Below are 23,214 nucleotides of genomic sequence, written 5' to 3'. Positions count from 1 at the left end.
TTAGTTTAGTTTATAAACCTTTTGCTGCCCATGTCCCAACATTTTTGACATGTGTTGCTGGCATCAAATTCAAAATGCACATATATTTTAAAAAACTAAAATTTTTCTGTTTCAATGTTTGATTTGTTGTCTTTTTACTATTGTCATTAAATTCAGAGTTTAAATGATCTGCACATCATTGCATTTTGTGTTTATCCTCATTTTGCACATCATCCCAACTTTTTTGGAAACAGGAGAAAGGGAGTTGTCCCTCATTGATAGTACTCTGACTTCTAGTGCAGCCAGTTATGAAAGTTGAGATATGCAGACTGCTCAAAGTAGGGACTGTTTTGCAGCTTCAAGGATAACCGGGTGTTCCAGATAATGCATGGACAAAAAGAGCATTTGGATTCTTCTCACCAGCAAACCTTCTTTTTCTGCTGCTGGCATCAGTAACTTTGTTAACTGAGATGACTTTTTTATTCAGACCTTCTGAGTACTCATTTCAATCAGCCGGATTCAATCAAATTCATATGGGTGTAAAACGTCACTGCCCACAGCTATGTTGATTCATCTTTATGGTAGAAAAATTCCCCTTTCTGGAAAAAAGCAGGCCCCCTAGTGGCCATTTCGATAGTGGACTTGAAACTAACTTGTATTTTTATTTAATATAATCAAATTTTAAAAAACACCCATAACTATATCAGATGAACTAAAACACTGAGCCTCTTGCGAGTGAAATGTTGTGACTCTGTGCTGAGCCACTAGTGAGCAATGAGAGGCTAAAGGGAAGGGGTGATAACCCCCTGCTGGAAACTATTCACACCTTTTCACAGAATTTTACACCCAAACTGCACCCAAACCTTCCCGTACATACAGTTTCTCTACTCTTCCACAAAACAGGTACTCGTTTAATTATTCCCATTTATTCGCAATTATTCGCATGTGTCAGAAAGCATACTGGTCATTGGGAGAATGACGTAGACAGCTGCCTATAGAAAGTGTTATACAAATGTGGAGCAGCATTCCAATTATCACCTTCCTAGATATAGTCCTGTCCAGACAGCAAATCAACACATTCCTAATGGTTTCAGAGAGAAAACAACAACAACAACAGTCCATTAACTGACCAAAACAGAGCAAAAAAAAAACTCACGCAATTACAGATGTGTGTGTGTGCATGAGTGTATCTGTGTTGGGGTGTGTGTGTGTGTGTGTGCATGAGTGTATCTGTGTTGGGGTGTGTGTGTGTGTGACAGCTCCCTCCATAAATCAATTAGAGCTCCTTTTTACATCTGAAAACAAGTCATTAAAAGCTGCTTTCTGAGGCTCGTGGGCCGCTTTGATTCTCTGTCAGCCGCTAATCCATACCCTCAGGTACAGTGACCTGAAACAGCAGAGAGAGAGATTGAGAGAGAGAGAGAGAGAGAGAGAGAGAGAGGGAGAGGGAGCGAGGGAGAACAAACTCAGACCCCCCTCATTAATGTCAGTAATGACTGTGATCAATCTCATGGTCATCTACAGTATCCACTCGCGAGGACGAATGACTGAGCTGAGAAAGAGAGCGAGACGTCCATATTGCCCTACAAAGGCAAAGAACAGAACCTACAGTAAAAGAGAATCCATAAAATTTCTCCATGTCTCAATGAAATATGTTACTGGTATAATGTTCTGGCTATAAATTACAGAGCGCCCCAGGCAAGATGGTAACTTGGAGGTCACGTTATATTAATATTTGTTTACTTAAAGCTGCACTATGTACGTTTTGGGGATTTGGAGACCTCTCTGGTGGAAGTGTGTAATTGCGTGCAACATGTGGAAGAACATTGTGGAACGTGGGCTGTGCTTCATCGCCCTTCCCTGAGTGGATGAATCTGATGATTGAAGGACAATTTAACATCGAAAACACACGTAACTTGACCACAGATGTTTAAACTTTCTTTTATTTCATTTCATTACTTCATTACTAGTTACGTTTCTGCTTTTATGTTTTTAACTTTTCCATTGTAAAGCAATTTGAGCTGCTGCATGTATATAAAGTGCTCTATAAACAAAGTTACTTCTACTATTATCTTTATTATTAGTATGTTTTATATTAAGCACTATGGGAATGTGCCGCTGGAGACAATCCAACAATAATCCAGGCACTACAGAGGCCTCTCTTCCACTGTTGAGCCGAATGGTTCTTGGGAGCCATACTAGGCCGTTCTGTGCTGGTCCAGACTCTTGAGATCACTCTCAGAACCTTGAGACACTCTCAGAACCTACATAGCTACACACACCACCCACCATAAAACACATTTGTTCATTCACAGCGTGCTCTCAGATTCTTTATCCTCTAATCCTTTCTTCTCGTCACTTCAACAAATCAGATATGAGCCTTTTATCTTCCACATGGGTGTTTTTAATCAGGCGTTCGCTAGAACCGAGCCCGTACTGCGGTGGGACTCCCCGTACCCTTGCGTTAGCTTAGCCTATCAGCTGTCTGTCACTCCAAAACCGATGAATCGACTTTGCTCTCACAGTTGTAAGTCTTTATCATCTATACTTGTGACAGCAGAGCAGTTAGTCGAATCGGATCTGCACTGGGGTGTTTGGATCTCTTCAGCTAAGTTCTTCGGCTAGCATTAGCTTAGCTAGGATGCTCCAGACACCAGAGAGCAGGTTTAATTTAGGCTTTCTGTTCCTCTAAAATCAGCGGCTCGACTTCACGTCCTCAGATTTGAGTCAGTACCATCTAAACTTGTGTGAGTAAAGCTTGCGTTAGTCGGAAACGAACCTGTTCTGTGGTGGGCAGAGCTGACAGCATGCTATGCTAACCAGCTATATTCTCCTGGTTAAAAACACTGTTTAACATTTAGAAACTGGTGCTAGACTGAAGTTTTGACATTTATTAAACCGCGGATTTAAAATCGTTCACCGCTTTCATGTATTTGGTGTCCGTTTGAGCGAACAGAACCTCTTTCGCTGTTTTCAAGTTTGAGATAGCGCACCAGGATGTGGTGGCACAGTGCCGACGTAAACATAGAACCAATCAGTGAACCAAATGGCTCTGTGGCCCTGAGTAGTTAATCATGCTGAAAAAAAGCTGGCTGAGCCTAGTTTTTAAGCGTTCCTTGTTAAATCGTATCCATATGGAGAAGCCACTGGAGCGATTCCCTCCGTGCTCAGAACCGTTCGGCCCTGCAGGAGCAAACAGGCCAGTGAAGTACACCAGTGTACAGTGTACGAATACAGTGCACAGTGCCTGGTTTGAGACAGTGCCAGGCCCTCTGACCTTTTCCCCCTAAGCCATATTGTCTCCCTCTCTCCTTGTCCTCCCTCCATCCACTTTTCCTTTGAAGCAAACTCCCTGCCAATCTCCTCTCTTTAATTACAGCGGGCAGCATTAAAAACCATCTCAGAAATCCTTCCACCCTCGTTAGGCTGTGGAGTAATCAGACCATTCCCATGAGTTCTGATTACATTTTCTCCATGATGCTGGATTAAGAGTTTTAATTAAAATGATTAGGGCCCATTATATGCCTCTGTGACTTGAGAAATCAGTCCCTGAAGGCCCTGTTCCCCTTTCACACTTTCGCTTTCACTGCTAATCGTGCCGATTTCATCATTTTCACGCAGTCCGCAAATATCCCGGACAAAAGCAGCGCTGCGCAAGCGGAGGCCAAAGTTGAGAAGGTTTCAACATGCGCCAGAACTGAGCTGGGTCACCCACTAACCCTGCGTCTCGACTCAAGAAGTAGGTGCTATATTAGTATGCAATACGCTATATATACTCTACTCACAAAACGTTAGGAACATTTGGGTTTCGGGTGAAATTTATGGAAAACGTAAAAGGTTCACGCTACAGTGATGGTATATCATGAAAGCAAAGCATTTAAGTAGAAGCATGCGGCGGTGATTTCCTCATCTCAAACAATTTACTGAAAACAAAGCCAACAGCAGTGGCGGGTAAACCCCAATAAACAATCTCAATGTCTCAGTAACTTGTCATGCGCCCCCTGAGCATCAAATACAGCTGTTCACCAGTCGACTCGTTGTCTGCTGAGGCAGGGCATCCCACTCTTCTTGAAGGGTGGCCCTCAGGTCATTGAGGTTCTGGGGTACAGAGATACAAGCCTCTACACGGCGACTCAGCTGATCCCATAGGTTTTCTATGGGATTGAGGTCTGGAGAAAGTGCAGGCCGCTCCATCTGAGGTACCCCAGTCTCCAGCAGCCGTTCCCTAATGATGCGCCCTCGATGAGCTGGAGCTTCGTCGTCCATGAAGATGAAATGAGGCCTGTGTTGTTCATGGAGAGGCGCAGTGACTGGATTAATGATGTTATTCAGTAGTCTGGGCCACTGGGTCACTGCACCATTCACAGTGTAGGGCTGTTCTGTATTGAATGGACACACCTGCCCACACTGTAACACCACCACCACCACCACCTGGCCGTTAAGCTCCTCATTAGAGAACAGCAAGTTGTGCAGAAAGTACTGAAACACTGAGCAGCTGGACGTGCGCATTCAGAAGTTTAGAGAAGGTCACATTAGGTTCACCTGTAAAGGTTGGAGTGCATTTTAGGTTCATCCTGAAATTTCACCCGAAATATATAATATATACAAAGACATAAATATAAATGATAAACTCTGATTCTGTATTAACTGAGTTTGTGAGTCATGACTTCACCAGCCAGTACACCAGACAGTCTGATACCATGGCAACACAGCCGACCAAGCTGGCACTGGTCCATCTCAGAGGACATTCACAATTTTCTGAGGACATCACACAATTGCACTGCCACCATTTTTGTAGGCAATTTGAAGTTCATTCAGCAGCACAGTGGTGGCCTTTTATGAGATAACAAAGCCTACAAAGGCAGTAAAACACATTTTTTGGGAAAACAAAAATAATAACTAACTTTTAAAGCACATTAACTGCTATATTTGAGCATATTTTCCTTGATTTTATTTGATTTGCTGCTGTAGTGATAACGAATGAAAGCTAAACAGCTGAAATTTCCTGCTCCATTACTAACACTGCATGCCAAACCTCATGAGAGCACACTAAACAGTATGCAAACGGTATGCAGTGCTATTAGAAGTATACGCTTTAGTGTAGCAGGTAACGTACAGAAGTGTGTGGTTTGAGATCTAAGCAGCTCCAGTGGCTGATTATAGCTTTGCTTTGCCACTCATTAGCTGCTCATTAACATTTCCAAGCAGAAGTTGATGGACAATTAACTCTTTTAAGGGTTTCCTGATTAAAGATGCATTTATTGAGGTAAATTGGACGTCTACTGCCAGTTTCTACAAGTAACTGCTGCATTTAAGGTGGACAATTTTAATATGAAGCAGGGCATCCACAAAAATGACAAAGAGCAAAAATACTGAAAGAAAAAGAAAAAACAAAGAGAGAGGGACATGATAAAACGTGGAAAACAAGAGATAAACAATACAAGACCTGAGGACACAACCAGGGGTATCAATACACATGGAACAAACAATAAACACCTGTGACTACAGACAACAGACAGGTGAAACAGATGACAAGAAGGCGGGAACAGAGAGGAGACGAAGCAAAACAACAGAGGAAGACAAGGACAGGGCAACACAGGACTTTTGATAGCCATTCTTAAATTGTTTTGGCTTTCCTAGATTAAACACATCGATTTGAGGCTCTAAAAGACATTCGGTATGTTTTTTGGAATTAACATTCATTTCATGTTGCATTACAGTGACAACATCTGGTCAAAACCTGCTTAGACCACGGCTCATCAGTGATATGTCCAGAAGGCCTATAGTTATGCTGCATATATCAAAATGTCATTGATATATGTCGTTGATTCCTCCATTTCAGCTTCTGAAGGCCTCCTCTCATCAAAATTCACCTCACGTTTTGAGCTGCAACATTTTAGGTCCTTTTTATTGAAGTAATGTTTTCCCATTTTGGCTGAAAATATCTCTTAATATGTCCTGGCTAATGACCTAGTATAGGCTAAAAATATAAATAAATATAAATGAAAACGCAGACTTGCTTTGCTCCGCTTTAAGCTTCAGCTCAGCTGTAGCTGCTTTTCTCACATCTCCAGCAGGAAGCTTTGTACGAGGCTGAAGCTGCTTCTCATTCACCGGCTTCTTGTTAGAATTTTCCCATTTTCCCACCTTAAATGGTGCCTGAGGCGCCAGAATGTAGCTGTTGCACCATTTAAGGTGGAACGGGAAAATCTGAACAAGAAGCCCGCGAATGAGAAGCAACTTCAGCCTCGTGACTTTTTAATGTTTGACAGTTTCTCAATCCAGATTAAACGTGTCAGGAAACCAGCTGGAGTGATTACGAATTCAAATCAGTCCATTCGTCTCCAGATTATCGACGTCCGTCTTAAATCTCTCTCTTTGCCGTTTCGTAGCTACTAGCTGGGCGAGACTGTCGTCTGTGTTGCTATGGTGACCAGCCGTCTGCGCTGATCTTCAGGGTTAAAGGGTGAATCAGCAGTTCTACATTAACTCCAGCGTTTAAGACCATTTACTGTTAAACTGTGTTGAAGGATCAGCAGAGCTTTATTTTACTGTAGAGGAGGATTATTTTATTATTACCTGCTGATCTGATTCAGCTGTGGAGCCACGGCAGGGCAGTGAAAGAGCCGCATGCAGCTCCGGAGCAACAAGTTGCTGACCTCTGGCCTAATAAGAAATGGCTTGGTTGTATTTTCCTACATTTCTAGATCAAAAAAACCTGATTTTAATAATTTTCCTCTGAGCAATTCAAGAACCTTTTCTTCTCAAACCAAAGAAATAAGAGGATTACTACAATACTTACACAACTTAACAACGACAAACAAACTGATATGAAATGAAGACGAGTTAAAACAAAACTTTTATTTTCTCTGAAGGCCCTGTGGGCTGGTAGAAATTCACACACTGGGAGCATGCAGTGTTGTACTTCGTTTTATCGGTGCTACAACGTTAAAGTCACACTACTCCCTGTATCTTTGCACTAGAAGTGGCACTGGGGCACTATAGAGTGCTGGATTTGAGACACAGTCCGAGCCCCTGTTCTAAGAGGAGCGTCTGGAGGAAGGTTCTTCTCCTATCTGGGTGAAAAGTGGATTTCATTTGCAGCAGCGTCATCAGCTTTGCCAGGCTGTAATGTGTGTGTGTGTAAGTGTGTGTAAGGGTTTTTTCCAGTCCGGTGCCTGGTGAATGGCTGTGTGGCGGCCCAGGCTGGGGAGAGATGTCAGTTTGGCTGCCGCTGATGACTGAACAAGCTGAAAGTCGGCAAGCCTTCCCTCTTTTTCCTCCTTTCTCTCTCTCTCTCACTATTTCTCCTCTCACTATTACTCTCACTCTCTGCCCCCCTCCAACACCCCCCCCCCCCCCCTTTTCGGCTCCATTGTACAGCTGTCAGGAGCTGGCATGCCTCCCCTGACAATCTGCTCTTTAATAGCTAATATCAGGGTACATTTCCTGCGGCACTGGACTGGAACTGAGAGATGGTGGCTGGGCTATAGGCATCTCTTTCTCACACACACACACACACACACACGCACACACACACACACACACACACCCACAAACACATACACACAGAACCCACTGACAGACGGCTGCTGAGTCATCTTCTAATCTAAAGCAACAATCTCTCTGTCCTCTGTCCATCTTGGTGGAACAGCAAGGCGTGGACATGCGCACACACACACACACACACACACACACACACACACACACACACACACACACACACACACACACACACACACACACGCATACACACACACACACACACACACACACACACACTCACTCTATTTGTAAACAACTACCGCAAATACGCATCTGCATTCGCTGAACACGCAAAAGTTTGTACTTCTGTCTTCGTGGGTTATTGGCTTATGCATAATTTAGGGAAGTAACCGAATTCAAATAGTTTACTGTGAAGGAGCAAATAATGCAAACACATAAGAGGAAAAGTTCTATTTGTTTTGTTTTACTAACTCTTGAAAGTTTTCATCTGTTTGAAACGACTTGCATCTACTTGCTTTTTTTAGGCCTGAGCGACACAGAAGACCACAAAATCTGATGCTCAGCCGTCAACATTGTTTTGGTAATGCTAAAATAATCCCATAGTTCCATACCAAATCACGTCTAAACTCAGCCTTATAATCTCAAACACAATCCCGTAGCTTCATACCAAACCACAAAAATCCCATAATTCTATACCAAACTATACTTCTATACATAAACAGAGCCTTATAATCTCCAAAATAATGCCACAGGTTTACACCAAACCAGACCTAAACAGAGCCTTATAATCTCCAAAATAATCCCACAGGTCTACACCAAACCAAATGTAAACAGAGCCTTATAATATCCAAAATAATCCCACAGTTCTACACCAAACCAGACGTAAACAGAGCCTTATAATATCCAAAATAATCCCACAGTTCTACACCAAACCAGACGTAAACAGAGCGTTATAATCTCCAAAATAATCTCACAGTTCTACACCAAACCAGACGTAAACAGAGCCTTATAATCTCCAAAATAATCCCACAGTTCTACACCAAACCAGACGTAAACAGAGCCTTATAATCTCCAAAATAATCCCACAGTTCTAGACCAAACCAGACCTAAACAGAGCTTTATAATCTCCAAAATAATCCCACAGTTCTACACCAAACCAGACGTAAACAGAGCCTTATAATCTCCAAAATAATCCCACAGTTCTACACCAAACCAGACGTAAACAGAGCCTTATAATCTCCAAAATAATCCCACAGTTCTACACCAAACCAGACCTAAACAGAGCCTTATAATCTCCAAAATAATCCCACAGTTCTACACCAAACCAGACCTAAACAGAGCCTTATAATCTCCAAAATAATCCCACAGTTCTACACCAAACCAGACGTAAACAGAGCCTTATAATCTCCAAAATAATCCCACAGTTCTACACCAAACCAGACCTAAACAGAGCCTTATAATCTCCAAAATAATCCCACAGGTCTACACCAAACCAAATGTAAACAGAGCCTTATAATATCCAAAATAATCCCACAGTTCTACACCAAACCAGACGTAAACAGAGCCTTATAATATCCAAAATAATCCCACAGTTCTACACCAAACCAGACGTAAACAGAGCGTTATAATCTCCAAAATAATCTCACAGTTCTACACCAAACCAGACGTAAACAGAGCCTTATAATCTCCAAAATAATCCCACAGTTCTACACCAAACCAGACGTAAACAGAGCCTTATAATCTCCAAAATAATCCCACAGTTCTAGACCAAACCAGACCTAAACAGAGCTTTATAATCTCCAAAATAATCCCACAGTTCTACACCAAACCAGACGTAAACAGAGCCTTATAATCTCCAAAATAATCCCACAGTTCTACACCAAACCAGACGTAAACAGAGCCTTATAATCTCCAAAATAATCCCACAGTTCTACACCAAACCAGACCTAAACAGAGCCTTATAATCTCCAAAATAATCCCACAGTTCTACACCAAACCAGACCTAAACAGAGCCTTATAATCTCCAAAATAATCCCACAGTTCTACACCAAACCAGACGTAAACAGAGCCTTATAATCTCCAAAATAATCCCACAGTTCTAGACCAAACCAGACCTAAACAGAGCTTTATAATCTCCAAAATAATCCCACAGTTCTACACCAAACCAGACGTAAACAGAGCCTTATAATCTCCAAAATAATCCCACAGTTCTACACCAAACCAGACGTAAACAGAGCCTTATAATCTCCAAAATAATCCCACAGTTCTACACCAAACCAGACCTAAACAGAGCCTTATAATCTCCAAAATAATCCCACAGTTCTACACCAAACCAGACCTAAACAGAGCCTTATAATCTCCAAAATAATCCCACAGTTCTACACCAAACCAGACGTAAACAGAGCCTTATAATCTCCAAAATAATCCCACAGTTCTAGACCAAACCAGACCTAAACAGAGCTTTATAATCTCCAAAATAATCCCACAGTTCTACACCAAACCAGACGTAAACAGAGCCTTATAATCTCCAAAATGATCCCACAGTTCTACACCAAACCAGACCTAAACAGAGCCTTATAATCTCCAAAATAATCCCACAGTTCTACACCAAACCAGACGTAAACAGAGCCTTATAATCTCCAAAATAATCCCACAGTTCTAGACCAAACCAGACCTAAACAGAGCTTTATAATCTCCAAAATAATCCCACAGTTCTACACCAAACCAGACGTAAACAGAGCCTTATAATCTTCAAAATAATCCCACAGTTCTACCCCAAACCAGACCTAAACAGAGCCTTATAATCTCCAAAATAATCCCACAGTTCTACACCAAACCAGACGTAAACAGAGCCTTATAATCTCCAAAATAATCCCACAGTTCTACCCCAAACCAGACCTAAACAGAGCCTTATAATCTCCAAAATAATCCCACAGTTCTACACCAAACCAGACGTAAACAGAGCCTTATAATCTCCAAAATAATCCCACAGTTCTACACCAAACCAGACGTAAACAGAGCCTTATAATATCCAAAATAATCCCACAGTTCTACACCAAACCAGACCTAAACAAAGCTTTATAATCTCCAAAATAATCCCACAGTTCTACACCAAACCAGACGTAATCAGAGCCATATAATATCCAAAATAATCCCACAGTTCTACACCAAACCAGATGTAAACAGAGCCTTATAATCTCCAAAATAATCCCACAGTTCTACACCAAACCAGACCTAAACAGAGCCTTATAATCTCCAAAATAATCCCACAATTCTACACCAAACCAGAGCTAAACAGAGCCTTATAATCTTCAAAATAATCCCACAGTTCTACCCCAAACCAGACCTAAACAAAGCCTTATAATCTCCAAAATAATCTCACAGTTCTACACCAAACCAGACGTAAACAGAGCCTTATAATATCCAAAATAATCCCACAGTTCTACACCAAACCAGACCTAAACAATGCTTTATAATCTCCAAAATAATCCCACAGTTCTACACCAAACCAGACGTAAACAGAGCCTTATAATATCCAAAATAATCCCACAGTTCTACACCAAACCAGACCTAAACAAAGCGTTATAATCTCCAAAATAATCCCACAGTTCTACACCAAACCAGACGTAAACAGAGCCTTATAATCTCCAAAATAATCCCACAGTTCTACACCAAACCAGACGTAAACAGAGCCTTATAATATCCAAAATAATCCCACAGTTCTACACCAAACCAGACCTAAACAGAGCTTTATAATCTCCAAAATAATCCCACAGTTGTACACCAAACCAGACATAAACAGAGCCTTATAATCTCCAAAATAATCCCACAGTTCTACACCAAACCAGAGCTAAACAGCGCCTTATAATCTTCAAAATAATCCCACAATTCTACACCAAACCAGAGCTAAACAGCGCCTTATAATCTTCAAAATAATCCCACAGTTCTACCCCAAACCAGACCTAAACAGAGCCTTATAATCTCCAAAATAATCTCACAATTCTACACCAAACCAGACGTAAACAGAGCCTTATAATCTCCAAAATAATCCCACAGTTCTACACCAAACCAGACCTAAACAGAGCCTTATAATCTCCAAAATAATCCCACAATTCTACACCAAACCAGAGCTAAACAGCGCCTTATAATCTTCAAAATAATCCCACAGTTCTACCCCAAACCAGACCTAAACAGAGCCTTATAATCTCCAAAATAATCTCACAGTTCTACACCAAACCAGACCTAAACAGAGCCTTATAATATCCAAAATAATCCCACAGTTCTACACCAAACCAGACCTAAACAAAGCTTTATAATCTCCAAAATAATCCCACAGTTCTACACCAAACCAGACGTAAACAGAGCCTTATAATATCCAAAATAATCCCACAGTTCTACACCAAACCAGACCTAAACAGAGCCTTATAATCTCCAAAATAATCCCACAGTTCTACACCAAACCAGACCTAAACAGAGCCTTATAATCTCCAAAATAATCCCACAGTTCTACACAAACTGGGTGACTGAACCGTAGGACTGTTTCCTCGATATTTAAAGACATTGTGAATGTAAGGCTGTTCTTCATGTTACAAATCTCATTGATTTAGTAGGGAAAATATGAATGCATTGTTACTGTTAAATTTATAGGTTTCATGTATAAAAACTAATTAACTTGTGGGCTCTACATTTACAAGTTCGATGCGGAACTTTGCTGTTAACTCTGTCTTTGTGGGCTTCGTGATTAGAGCTTAGCTTTTGCTTTTATTCACTGATTACATATAAACAGTATATATTCCCTCCCCCTGTTATTTCGCTGAAAACAAAAAGAAAAGCACTGAAATAAACACGTTAAGCAGACACTCCAGAAGGCCACCCTCCTCCCTCTCTGTTGCCGGCCTGTTACTCTCTGTGCCCTCTGCTTTTCATTGCAGCTCCTGATACGGTGCCAAATAAACTCCAGCTAATGCGCCTTTCCGCCGCCTCCGCCATTCATCTCCCTGACATCTCCGCGCATTAATATTCATTAGCGAGTGGCATTTTGACAAACAAACACTCACACGCGCCGCTGTGCCGCGAACACTGGGCTGAGAGAGGAGAGCGGAGTGAGGGTCATCTGAGCGCGAGCCTTATCCGCTCTGACCGCCAGCAGCAGGTACCTGACGCTGCCACTGCAGCGACTCTTTTTGTTCAGAGCCCCCAATAACAGGAATGAGTCCAGACCTGATTTCTGATAGAGATAAACTCAGAGACGAGAGAGAGAGAGACAGAGAGAGAGACAGAGAGAGAGAGAGAGACAGAGACAGAGAGTCAGAGAGAGAGAGAGAGAGAGAGAGAGAGACAGAGAGAGAGAGACACAGAGAGAGAGAGAGAGACAGAGAGAGAAAGAGACAGAGAGTCAGAGAGAGAGAGAGAGAGAGAGAAAGCACATCTGACTGCATAGAACAGAGAAGAACAGATATTTATGCAGAGACAAGAGAAGAGGAAAATGGAGAAAAAAGAATAAAACATGGACAAGTGGAAATAAGACATACTGAGAAAAGAGGAAAGGACAAAGAAGAGAGGGAAAGGGAAAAGAGAAGAGAAGGTGCCAGAAAAGAGAAGAAAGGAAAAAGAAGAGAAAAAGGATGGAGAAGAGAGGAGAAGGTGGAAGAGAGGAGAAAAGAGAAAAAGGATGAATGAGAAGGTAGAAACAATGAGATGTGAAAAGAAGAGAAGAGAAGAGAAAAGAACACAAGAGTAAAGAAAAGAAGAGAAGGGAAAAGAACACAAGAGAAAAGAAAAGAAGAGAAGAGAAAAGAACACAAGAGAAAAGAAAAGAAAAGAAGAGAAGGGAAGAGAAGAGAGAAGAGAAAAGAGAAGGTGGAGGAAAAGAGAAGAAACGAAGGGAAGAGCCGAGCTTGCATGCTGGATTGCCCACACATGTAGAGGAACCCGAGGCGTCTGCTGCTCCACATTTTTGCATTCGTCTCCTTTCGTTTGGGTTCCAGACTCCATCTGAGGCTAAAAGGCTAAAATCTCCCAGCCTGGCCTCCAGCTCTGACAAGCAGGATGTTGTTAGTGAAATTTAGGGGTAATTTAAGACGCCGGAGTCTGGGGTCTCGGAATGGATCTCTTCCAGAAACTTCAGGGCAACACCTGTCCCATAAAAAAGCCATCAAATCGTTGCAGGTGTCTGAGTAGAAATAGATGTTCTCAGAGGATGAGATGAGCCCTCCCAAGCCTGAGAGGGCATATTTAAAAACGAAAAAAAGGAACGAAAGAAAAGAAGAAAGAAAAAGGGAGGTAAATTACGATTCCATGGTGCGTTCCAAACATGTGTTGGGTGTAGCTAATTCCAGAAAGTGCTTACGCACGTATTCTCGGGCCAGGGAGCTTAGCATGATCCACTGGGGCACGACTCCATCTTCTGAATCACTAATAAACCTCGACATGGAAAGACTGGGTCGCTTCATTTAAAAGTGGCAATAGACTCCCGGGTATCGGAGACGAGGATCTGTGCTCGCCCTGAGGGTTCTTGTTTACGACTGGTATCTAGGTTAGGTGAGGTCAGTACAGTCCCTCTCCCTCATGGGGGTACCATGTTGCTCTGTGACAGGTCAGGCAGTGCTTCAAGAGTTTTACACAGTGACCTTTCGCGTGACGAACATCAGCAGCATTAATGCAAGAAGCAGCTCGGCCTGTCATACAAATTACGGCTGCGATGATGAATTTAAGGAGCGTTTCCTGTTTCCAAACCAGGTCCGAGAAGAAAGAGGAAAAAACCCTCATGGCTGGAGGAACTCAACGCACGTTGAGAGATATTTAATCCGTACGAATGATTTGAGGGCAGAGGAGGTGCAGTTGATAAACGCTCAACACAAGGCATTCAGGGAGCCAAAAACAAGGCAGGCCTTCAGTGGATATGTTTACAAGCATTTTTGCCAATCCAAACAAAGACATTCCGATTAAGATTAGACAAATTAAGACTGAGGTGTTTATATGCACTCTACTCAACAATCTGATGGAACATCTCCGTTTAAATGCTCACTACAAGTAATGCGATCCAAAATGATGCACATGCGTAGAGAACCGTTTAAAGTAGAGGCGTTATTATTCCTCTATTCAACAGATTATTACAAGACTACCCACCTTGCTAAGTCTAGTCTAGTCTGATTGAGGTGTTTACATGGATGTGTTCTTGTGAATGTAAGTGAATGTGGCTACTGACAGCTGTAATAGAGGAGGGGTTGGGACTAGTGGTCGCAGTCGACCCTCAACTATATGACCTCATGGATCGAATTTATCGCAACAAAGACTTTAGATCAGCTGAGTTTTCCTGCCAGGAGCCACTTGCTAGATATTAGAAGGTCACTTTCAGCCTTCAAATGCACTTTGCAGTGCATCTCACGTAGGTTGTGCAAGGTGAAAGCAGTACCCCAGAATGGCACTTTCCTAGAAAGGTCACACTGCAACACTGACGTGAAACACCACCCTTCCTTAGCACCCCCGACATTTTTTTTGCCTTCACAAACCTAACTAATGTATCGCTACTACAACATAGTGAATGTTTCCGATATCAGAGAACAGTCCTACAGCGTACGTATACTTAAATAGGGATTGTTTTACTTCACATACATGCCAAATTTTAGCTGGAAACATACATAGGGTTATAAGATCCCGCTGGTGTGGGTTCATGCCAGTTTCCTCCCTCTCAGTGATGTACTGATAATGCACTGTTGCAGTAAAGAACGAATGATTATTAATCGTATCGAATTTTTTGTCAACTAGTAATATAAAGGGAGTCAAATGCTTGGTTTACTAGTTGGCCCTTAGCGTACCCATGAGTACCTACAAGTGTTTAGTAGTGTAGGTTTCGTCTTGAAGTGGTAAAGCATAGCAGAAGTATTTCAGGGTAGTCTTACAGAAGTTGACAGTGGAATTGGTTTCATCTCCTGTGAAGTACTACTAGGCTAACAAAGAACATTTGGCTCTGTGTTTAGCAGAAAACCTGCTTTCTAGATCCTCCTCCTGAATGCTGACTGTTGCTCCTGCCACCGCCATGTCTCACTGCTGATATCAAGCAATGTGACTGTCCACAGCACTGACTGACAGTGGTTCTCAAACTGGTCCTCTAGGACTCGGTCCCTTTATTCTTGCGTGTTGCAAGTTAGGTTGCAACCAAAATCTGGACCAGTTTGAGAACCAGTGCACTAGACAACTAGTCTGCTATCACACTTGACGTCTACCTTGTGGAGAAATTTCAGCTTTCTGAAGGTGAACACTGCAAACTATGGTGTCCATAAGATAATTTACATCTAAAAATGAAACAAAGGCAACAACACATACAAACAACCAATGGTGGCGCTTACCTTTCCAGTCCGTGCCATTCTGCAGTGGCGCAGGAAGAGAGAGGCTCTTGGATGGTTCCTTACTGGCATTCTCCCTGGCCACCACCAAGCTTTTCTGCTTGCACTTGGGGGCATCCAGGGATTTGAGCCTCTTGGCATGCTTGGTGCCTTTGTAGTGGGCCAGCGCTTGGCTCTGTGGAAGAAAGAGACGGAGGGGCTAAGCCACAGAGTGAGAGAGGAAAGGGCTGGAAGCAACCACCAGCAAACTAGAGGCTAGCATCCTCTCATCCCCAGCATCAAGTCGGTGGTCCACCAGATCTTTTTCCCAACTGCTGACTTTTAACATCAATCACTGGCTTATAGGACTTTCCTCTGTTTAATCTGCTAACATCACACATCACTACACTACACCTCACTAGTAAAAGGTTGGACCCCCTTTTGCCTTCAGAACTGCCTCAATTCTTCATGGCAGACTTTCAACAAGGTGTTGGAAACGTTCCTCAGAGATTCTGGTTGGTTATTTGAGTTCCTGCTGCCTTTCTATCATCTGGAACCAGTCTGCCCGTTCTCCTCTGACCTCTCACATCAACAAGGCATTTTCGTCCACACAACTGACCGCTCACTGGATATTTCCTCTTTTTCGGACCGTTCTCTGTGAACCCTAGAGATGGTTGTGTGTGAAAATCCCAGATCAGCAGTTTCTGAAATACTCAGACCAGCCCGTCTGGCACCAACAACCACGCCACGTTCAAAGCCCCTTAAATCCCCTTTCTTCCCCGTTCTGATGCTCGGTCTGCACTTCAGCAGGTCGTCTTGACCACCTCTACATGCCTAAATGCAGTGAGTTGCAGCCGTGTGATTGGCTGATTAGCTATTTATGTTAAGAAGAAATTGAACCTAATTGTACCTAATAAAGTGGCTGCTGAGTGTACATGTATGCAGCACTTTCCAGTGTGGAGGAGGGTAGGTTCCCCTTCTGAGTATCTTTTGTATCACTTTCAGGTAGAAATTGGACACATCCTGCCTGAGCATCTGATGAAGGATTGTGCAAAATGTTGATCATGCAAAAAATGGGTGGATATATTTAAACATATTCTGGGCAATTTGCTAAAGTTTGGGCAAACAGCAGTGGCCAGTTTACATGTAACTCTGGTATAAGGAGACTTCCTTACAGTAGCAGAAGATACAATGGCGAGACAGAAGAACAAGCCTTGAACGTGTTCTGAAAAGAATATTTACCATCAGAATAATTGTAAACTCTCGAGATCAGGCATTTTGGCAGCTCCACTGTTTCTTCTGCCTTAGTAAATCACTTGATTGATATATTCTGGTTGGCCAGCAATAGAGCGGCGATAATTTGCTTCTTTTCTGCAGGAACCAAACTCACAATCTCACAGTACAGGCTGGACAAATGGTTAAGACCACGAAACATCACTGTGGTGTCACAAAATCATCCAAATCTACACCTTAGCTCACTTTAACATGAGACTAACATGCTAAAACACACACACAAAGACTTTTTTATATAGATAAATAATGAAAATGAAGAGGTAATAAGCATAAACCAAACACACAGAGCATTCTGGGTAACTCTGCGCCCAGGGCTACAACATACTGAAATGAGTTCAAGAAGTGTGATGAATGAGAGCTGAGAATCATGTCAGTCACTATAAAATTAAATTATATTATTACCATCAGTTATCGGAGTTTTTCGCCCCTCTAAAATTCGTAGTGGCCACAGAATTTTCACATCTTTAGGCCCAAAACTTGAACGCCAGTTTCAAAGCTCATATGACAGACATAGGCAACTGTGCTCAAATTTATATCTGCCTCTTTTCCGTCTCCCTCTGCGACACTCATTAGGGGGGCTGGACCTGCATTTCTGGGCAAGCTGTTTTAGGACAGTGTCTATTGTCAAACAACTCTACACCAAACAAAACTGATATGAACAGAACATCAGGTGGGGTACAGAAGCTGTGAACTGCAAGCACACCCCACTGGAGTCACGGTTGAACACTCGGCCCGATTGTGCCTCGCGGGACTCAAGCCGAACAAGCAGTGCCCATCTGCTGCAGGGGAGAGCGAGGACTACAGGAAGGCCTCTCAGATCTTGCATGTCATTTTAAGTCTAGCCAAGTCCATCTGCAGAGCAGTTTTAGCAGCTTTAGAGCAAGACACTGAAGCTCGTAAATATCCCCGCGAATTGTCTGAGTGATTTACAGGTAATTGACGGCTTTGCTTTGAGCAAACGTTGGAAACAAAAAGGGAACTTGTCAGGGGAGAGAGATCCCGTCCTTATTGCTGTGGGATATTACCGTTTTTTATGGCAGAAACCTTGGCATAAATATGCCGGTTTGCTGCCAGCCTTCATGGCAAAAAAAAAAACAGGCCTATTAATAATGCAGGGGCATTGTCAAAGGCGCCTAACGCCGAGCGACACCCGAATTCACCTTCAAAGCGGGTTTATTATGACTCACTCGGACAGGGCCATATGCAGGGACTTTCAGTTGTCCTTGTTTACCTCGGCACGCTCCCCTGGTCGACGGTCTGACATTGCCTGCAGCGGCAAAGGAGACAGTCAGGAGGCAACGGAACGCCTTTCGGAATACATAAGGCAGCCGTCAGCTTGCTGACAAGCAGAGGCAGGCATGTGAACGGCACGCCACCTCGCTGACTGACACAAGGAGTGATGTGCACACACAAATATTTCGCCTGCTCTGCTCATTTCCCTCCTGACGTCGCCGTTAAGCCCACGCTCACGCTTTAAAATCTTCTTACAGCAGCTTTCATACATGTATTCCCTTAGATTTCACAGGTTCGCACGCCGTCTGCAGCCGGCACGCCAGGGTCTTTGAGCCTACTGTTTACGGATGATAGCAGCGTAAGCCGTAGTTCTGAAACTTAAACCCTGAATTAAGCGTTTTCCCCGCTCCAGCATACCTGATTCAACCTTGCCATGCGGCTGACGAGCTGAATCGGGTGGAAAGGATCAGGGAGAACATGGAACTGCAGCTTTCCATGACTGTAGTCATGGGAAACACTGATGATCACTGTTTAAAGCTACTGTCTGAGGTGGATACAGCAGGTTTTTGAAAAGAATAAAGGCTGATGTATAATGGGAAATAAATATTCATTTCTCTTATCAAGATATTATTAATCATGAAGTATTACTGATATTTCTGTGAAAAAATTCAAATGGATCAAAATGGTCTAAAATGTGTCTTGGAACAAACTCCTTCATGGATAAACAACGTTTCTCCATAAATTAGCCATACCTTAAAGGTGCAGTGTGTAAGATTTAGTGGCACCTAATAGTGAGGTTGCAGATTGCAACCGTCTGAATCCCCCTCCCTCACCCCTCCCTTTCCAAGTGTATAGTAGAACCTACGAAGGCTGTCAGGTTTTCTGCCGTCGCCTGTCCAGATTTTCGCTTCTTTGATGATAAGGTTTCATCCTTTGTTGCTTTTTCTCGTGCTAAATAATAAGTCCGATCCTCCTGTTGTCAAAATTTCTTGTTCTAAAACGTCTCACAACACAAAATGGTTAGCAGTGGCAGCAACCACTGATTCTTCTTCTTTCTTCGTTGTCCAAATGGTATTACAGCAGAACCAAATTCAAGCTGCCGCTTCAATGAAAAAATGCGAAAGGCGCCCTCTAGAGCCAGTGTTTGGTTTGTCCATTCTGGGCTACTGTAGAAACACGGTGGCCTTGGTTGGAAGAAGACCTGCTCCCTTTCTACATATGAAGGGCTCAAAAACACAATTCAGTTACCTGTAATTATGCACTAATGAAATCATGGTGTTCCATTTCTGCTAATAGATCCCCATCAATCTTACACACTGCACCTTTAAAGGGACATGACGGCCTATATGGAAAACACAACCAACTTGCCTACTCTTGCTTAGGTGTATTTACTAGCCCATAGATTAGTGGCTAGTAGTCATGACTGAATAACACCCCAGGGGTTGTGTGATGTATTTGCACAATGCACACTGGATATTGTAATGAAAGAACATCAAAAATATAAAAATGACAAAATTATACATTCTGTCAAACAGCGAAGGCTGAGGGATACAATGTGCTACAGAATACTGTAACTAACAAATAACAACTGATAAATAACAACAAATAGAAAACTTAAAAGTTAAAGTTGAAGTCAAACCTTGAGAATAATACCAAAGATTGATTTTATCCATATGTTGTGCCTTTAAATGCCAAAGCTGAAAGCCAGATTTACCCAAACATTAGCGCATGTTACTTGAAAGTTTCAAAAGAAGGCACAGCAACTAAAACGCATCTCTAAATCAAATGCAACCGTCTATACAATGTCAGTGTAAGATTGCATACTGCATCTTTAATATCATATTTCTTTCCACCACAGCCATATGGAGCAAACTAAGAATGTAAAAACCATAAGTGTGAAATGAATCTCTCTGTGAAAGCAATAATCTCACACTGCTATGAAAACACTTTGAAAAATTGTATTTATAGAGACAGACGCAAGAGACAGTAATGAAACAGATTTATATGGTTTGGGTTTGTATGTGCAGCATCATTAGAGGAGCATATTGTCATGAAAATGGTTCTACTGGCAAGATAAATGTGATGTCATATACCAGCCTTGTAGCATCCATAGCTCTCCACTGCAAAGACAGAGAGAGAGAGAGAGAGAGAGAGAGAGAGAGAGAGAGAGAGAGAGAGAGAGAGAGAGAGACAGAGAGAGAGAGAGAGGGGGGAGAAAGACAAAGAGACAGAGAGAGAGAAAGAGAAAGACAGAGAGAGAGAGAGAGAGACAGAGAGAGAGAGAGAGAGAGAGAGACAGAGAGAGAGAGAGAGAGGGGAGAAAGACAAAGAGACAGAGAAAGAGAAAGACAGAGAGAGAGAGAAAGAGAAAGACAGAGAGAGAGAGAGAGAGAGAGAGGGAGAAAGACAGAGAGAGAGAGAGAAATAGAGAAAGACAGAGAGAGAGAGCGAGAGAGAGAGAGAGGGAGAAAGACAGAGAGAGAGAGATAGAGAGAGAGAGAAAGAGAGAGAGAAATAGAGAAAGACAGAGAGAGAGAGAGAGAGAGAGAGAGAAAGAAAGAGACAGAGAGAGAGAAAGAGAAAGACAGAGAGAGAGAGAGGGAGAAAGACAGAGAGAGAGAGAGAGAGAGAGAGAGAGAGAGAGAGATAGAGAGAGAGAGAGAGAGAGAGAGAGAGAGAGAGGTGTGATGCGGATGGATGTTTTGTGTAATCTCCACTGCAATCAATCTTTCATTAAAGGGCCGATATGGAAGAATTGTCCTTAGCGACACTCTCAGTGTGACAGTGCTGTGATTGAAGCCGGGGGGATGGAGAGATTCCTCTTCGGAAAGTCTTTAACTAAGACGGGCACCTGCGACGGGACTCCGTTAAATAACGCTATCAGTCAATCAGACAAGCAAATTAGTGCTGCAGTCCCTGAAGCGGCGTGTTTAGCAGATAAAAGGCGAATCGCTTTAACTGTTAAAAGGGAGTCTTTTGGTAGAAAAAGCATCTCCATATCGCCTTTCAGCTGCATTGATTTACAAATGTTGATTAGAATTGATTACAATAATAAATTGTGGGCTCATTAGCTTGTAGTTGGGATAAAAAAAAACAAAAACATGCTTTTATTACCTGTGTTATGTTAAAAACTCATCGACTCAAATTCGTGTTTTTTTCTCTCAATTTTTCCACTTTCAAATAGAATCTAATTGTGGTGAGATTTCATGATTCACTGTATCTTTTTCACTAAAGAGTTGCTACCAAATCAAATCAAATCAAATCAAATCATTTAAAAATTTTGAGATTTTGAGATCATTTGAGATGCACTGAATCATTTCCTGAAGAATCAAATCTAAGATTTATAATTGTTTCTTAAGGGATCACATTCGAGATCTTTGAGATTTTCAAAGAAATTTAATCAAATTGTCTTGAAATCTGAGAACTCACAATGCACTGAATCATTTACTAAAGAATCACATTCAAACTGAATCCAATCACTGGGAAATTTGAAATCTCATAAGGCGTTGTTTCCTAAGGAATCAATCAATCAACTTGAATCAAATTGAATTTGAAAGTAAATTTTGAGAATTTGTGATGTACTTAATCGTTTACTAAAGCATCATAATCAAACTGAATCAAGTAATAGAGGTCGGAGATTACATCAGGATTCGATTTCTGAAGAGTCATCAGACTGAATCAATTCATCAATTTTTTCTGAGATCTGATGAAGCACTGTTCACTGAAGAATCATAATTGAATCAAGTAATCACTAATGCACTGATCACTGAAGAATCATAATCTAATTGAATCGAGTCATTACTGAAGCAATGATCACTGAAGAATCATAATCTAATTGAATCGAGTCATTACTGAGGCACTGATCACTGAAGAATCATAATCTAATTGAATCGATTCATTACTGAAGCACTGATCACCGAAGAATCATAATCTAATTGAATCGATTCATTACTGAAGCACTGATCACTGAAGAATCATAATCTAACTGAATCGATTCATTACTGAAGCACTGATCACTGAAGAATCATAATCTGCTTGAATTGAATTGTGGTGAATTTAGAAATGAATCGCTTGCTAAAGAACCTTGTTAAAGAATCTAATCAACGGCGTGAAGTCTGAGATTCCACGATGCATGTCTGTTGTAACTGAATCAAATCAAGTCAGTCGAGATTCCTAAAGGAGAGTTTTCTGACGAAATGTAATCGTTGAGAGGTTGACGCCTCTGTTATCTCCTCGTGCTGTCAGACACGGTGTTACTTCATATTCTCTTCTCATGTCTAATATTTCCCAAGGAGGAACAGGACGCGCTGCATCTCTCTCATAAAATTCTGAAATCTGAAATGTCACGAAAACCAAATTTCATTTCCAGAGTTGGCGGCCCGGCTCGTCCCCGAAGCGAAGTGCTCAAAGGCCCGTTTCATTTCTGAAAAACGTGACATAAAAAGTTCCTGTCCCGTTCTGAGCCGGGAGCGTGCCGGGCGCAGAGAGAAGGAGGACAGTGTTCCTCGCAGTGCTGCTGTGATCTGAATGTAAAATCTCCCCCAGGGCTCTCTGCTCACACACAGCGCTGCGGAGGACGCGGTAGGAAAACAGCGGCGGTCCTGACGGATGACTCTGACAATCGCTGATTATCCCCCGATAGAGTGCAATGCCCACGATGTAATAACTGTGACGGAGCGTCAGAATAGATGGAGGCGCGCAGAGAAAATGGTGATTTTAATATGATGTTCTTTGGACTAAAGACCTCAGGTAAAACAATATTGCAGAGGAGGAAGCTCTCATGAATTAAAAATGTCAGTGAATGAGCTTTGGCTGTGTAAACTTTTGAATTCCTGCCACAGCGTGGAGTTATTTTCAGCAGGCAAAGCCTTATTTGGTC

The 23,214-nt window shown here is 42.2% G+C and overlaps 1 protein-coding gene across 3 annotated transcripts in view; it reads right to left on the bottom strand.

The window, feature by feature from the left end:
* Window positions 1–23,214, bottom strand: part of znf385d (zinc finger protein 385D) — a 112,846-nt gene that overhangs the window by 23,783 nt on the left and 65,849 nt on the right. For all 3 annotated transcript variants that reach the window (XR_005129554.1, XM_037533770.1, XM_037533769.1), the window contains exon 4: window positions 15,834–16,005. Coding sequence is in view for 2 of the 3 variants with exons in the window: in XM_037533770.1 (XP_037389667.1) it covers window positions 15,834–16,005 (172 nt within the window). In the remaining variant the exon portion in view is untranslated. The remainder of the gene's footprint in view (window positions 1–15,833; window positions 16,006–23,214) is intronic.

This window comes from Pygocentrus nattereri, chromosome 24 (assembly GCF_015220715.1).
Source record: "Pygocentrus nattereri isolate fPygNat1 chromosome 24, fPygNat1.pri, whole genome shotgun sequence".
Taxonomy (NCBI): domain Eukaryota; kingdom Metazoa; phylum Chordata; class Actinopteri; order Characiformes; family Serrasalmidae; genus Pygocentrus; species Pygocentrus nattereri.
Note: the sequence above shows the minus strand (reverse complement) of the source record. Positions and strands in the feature narration are given on the sequence as shown.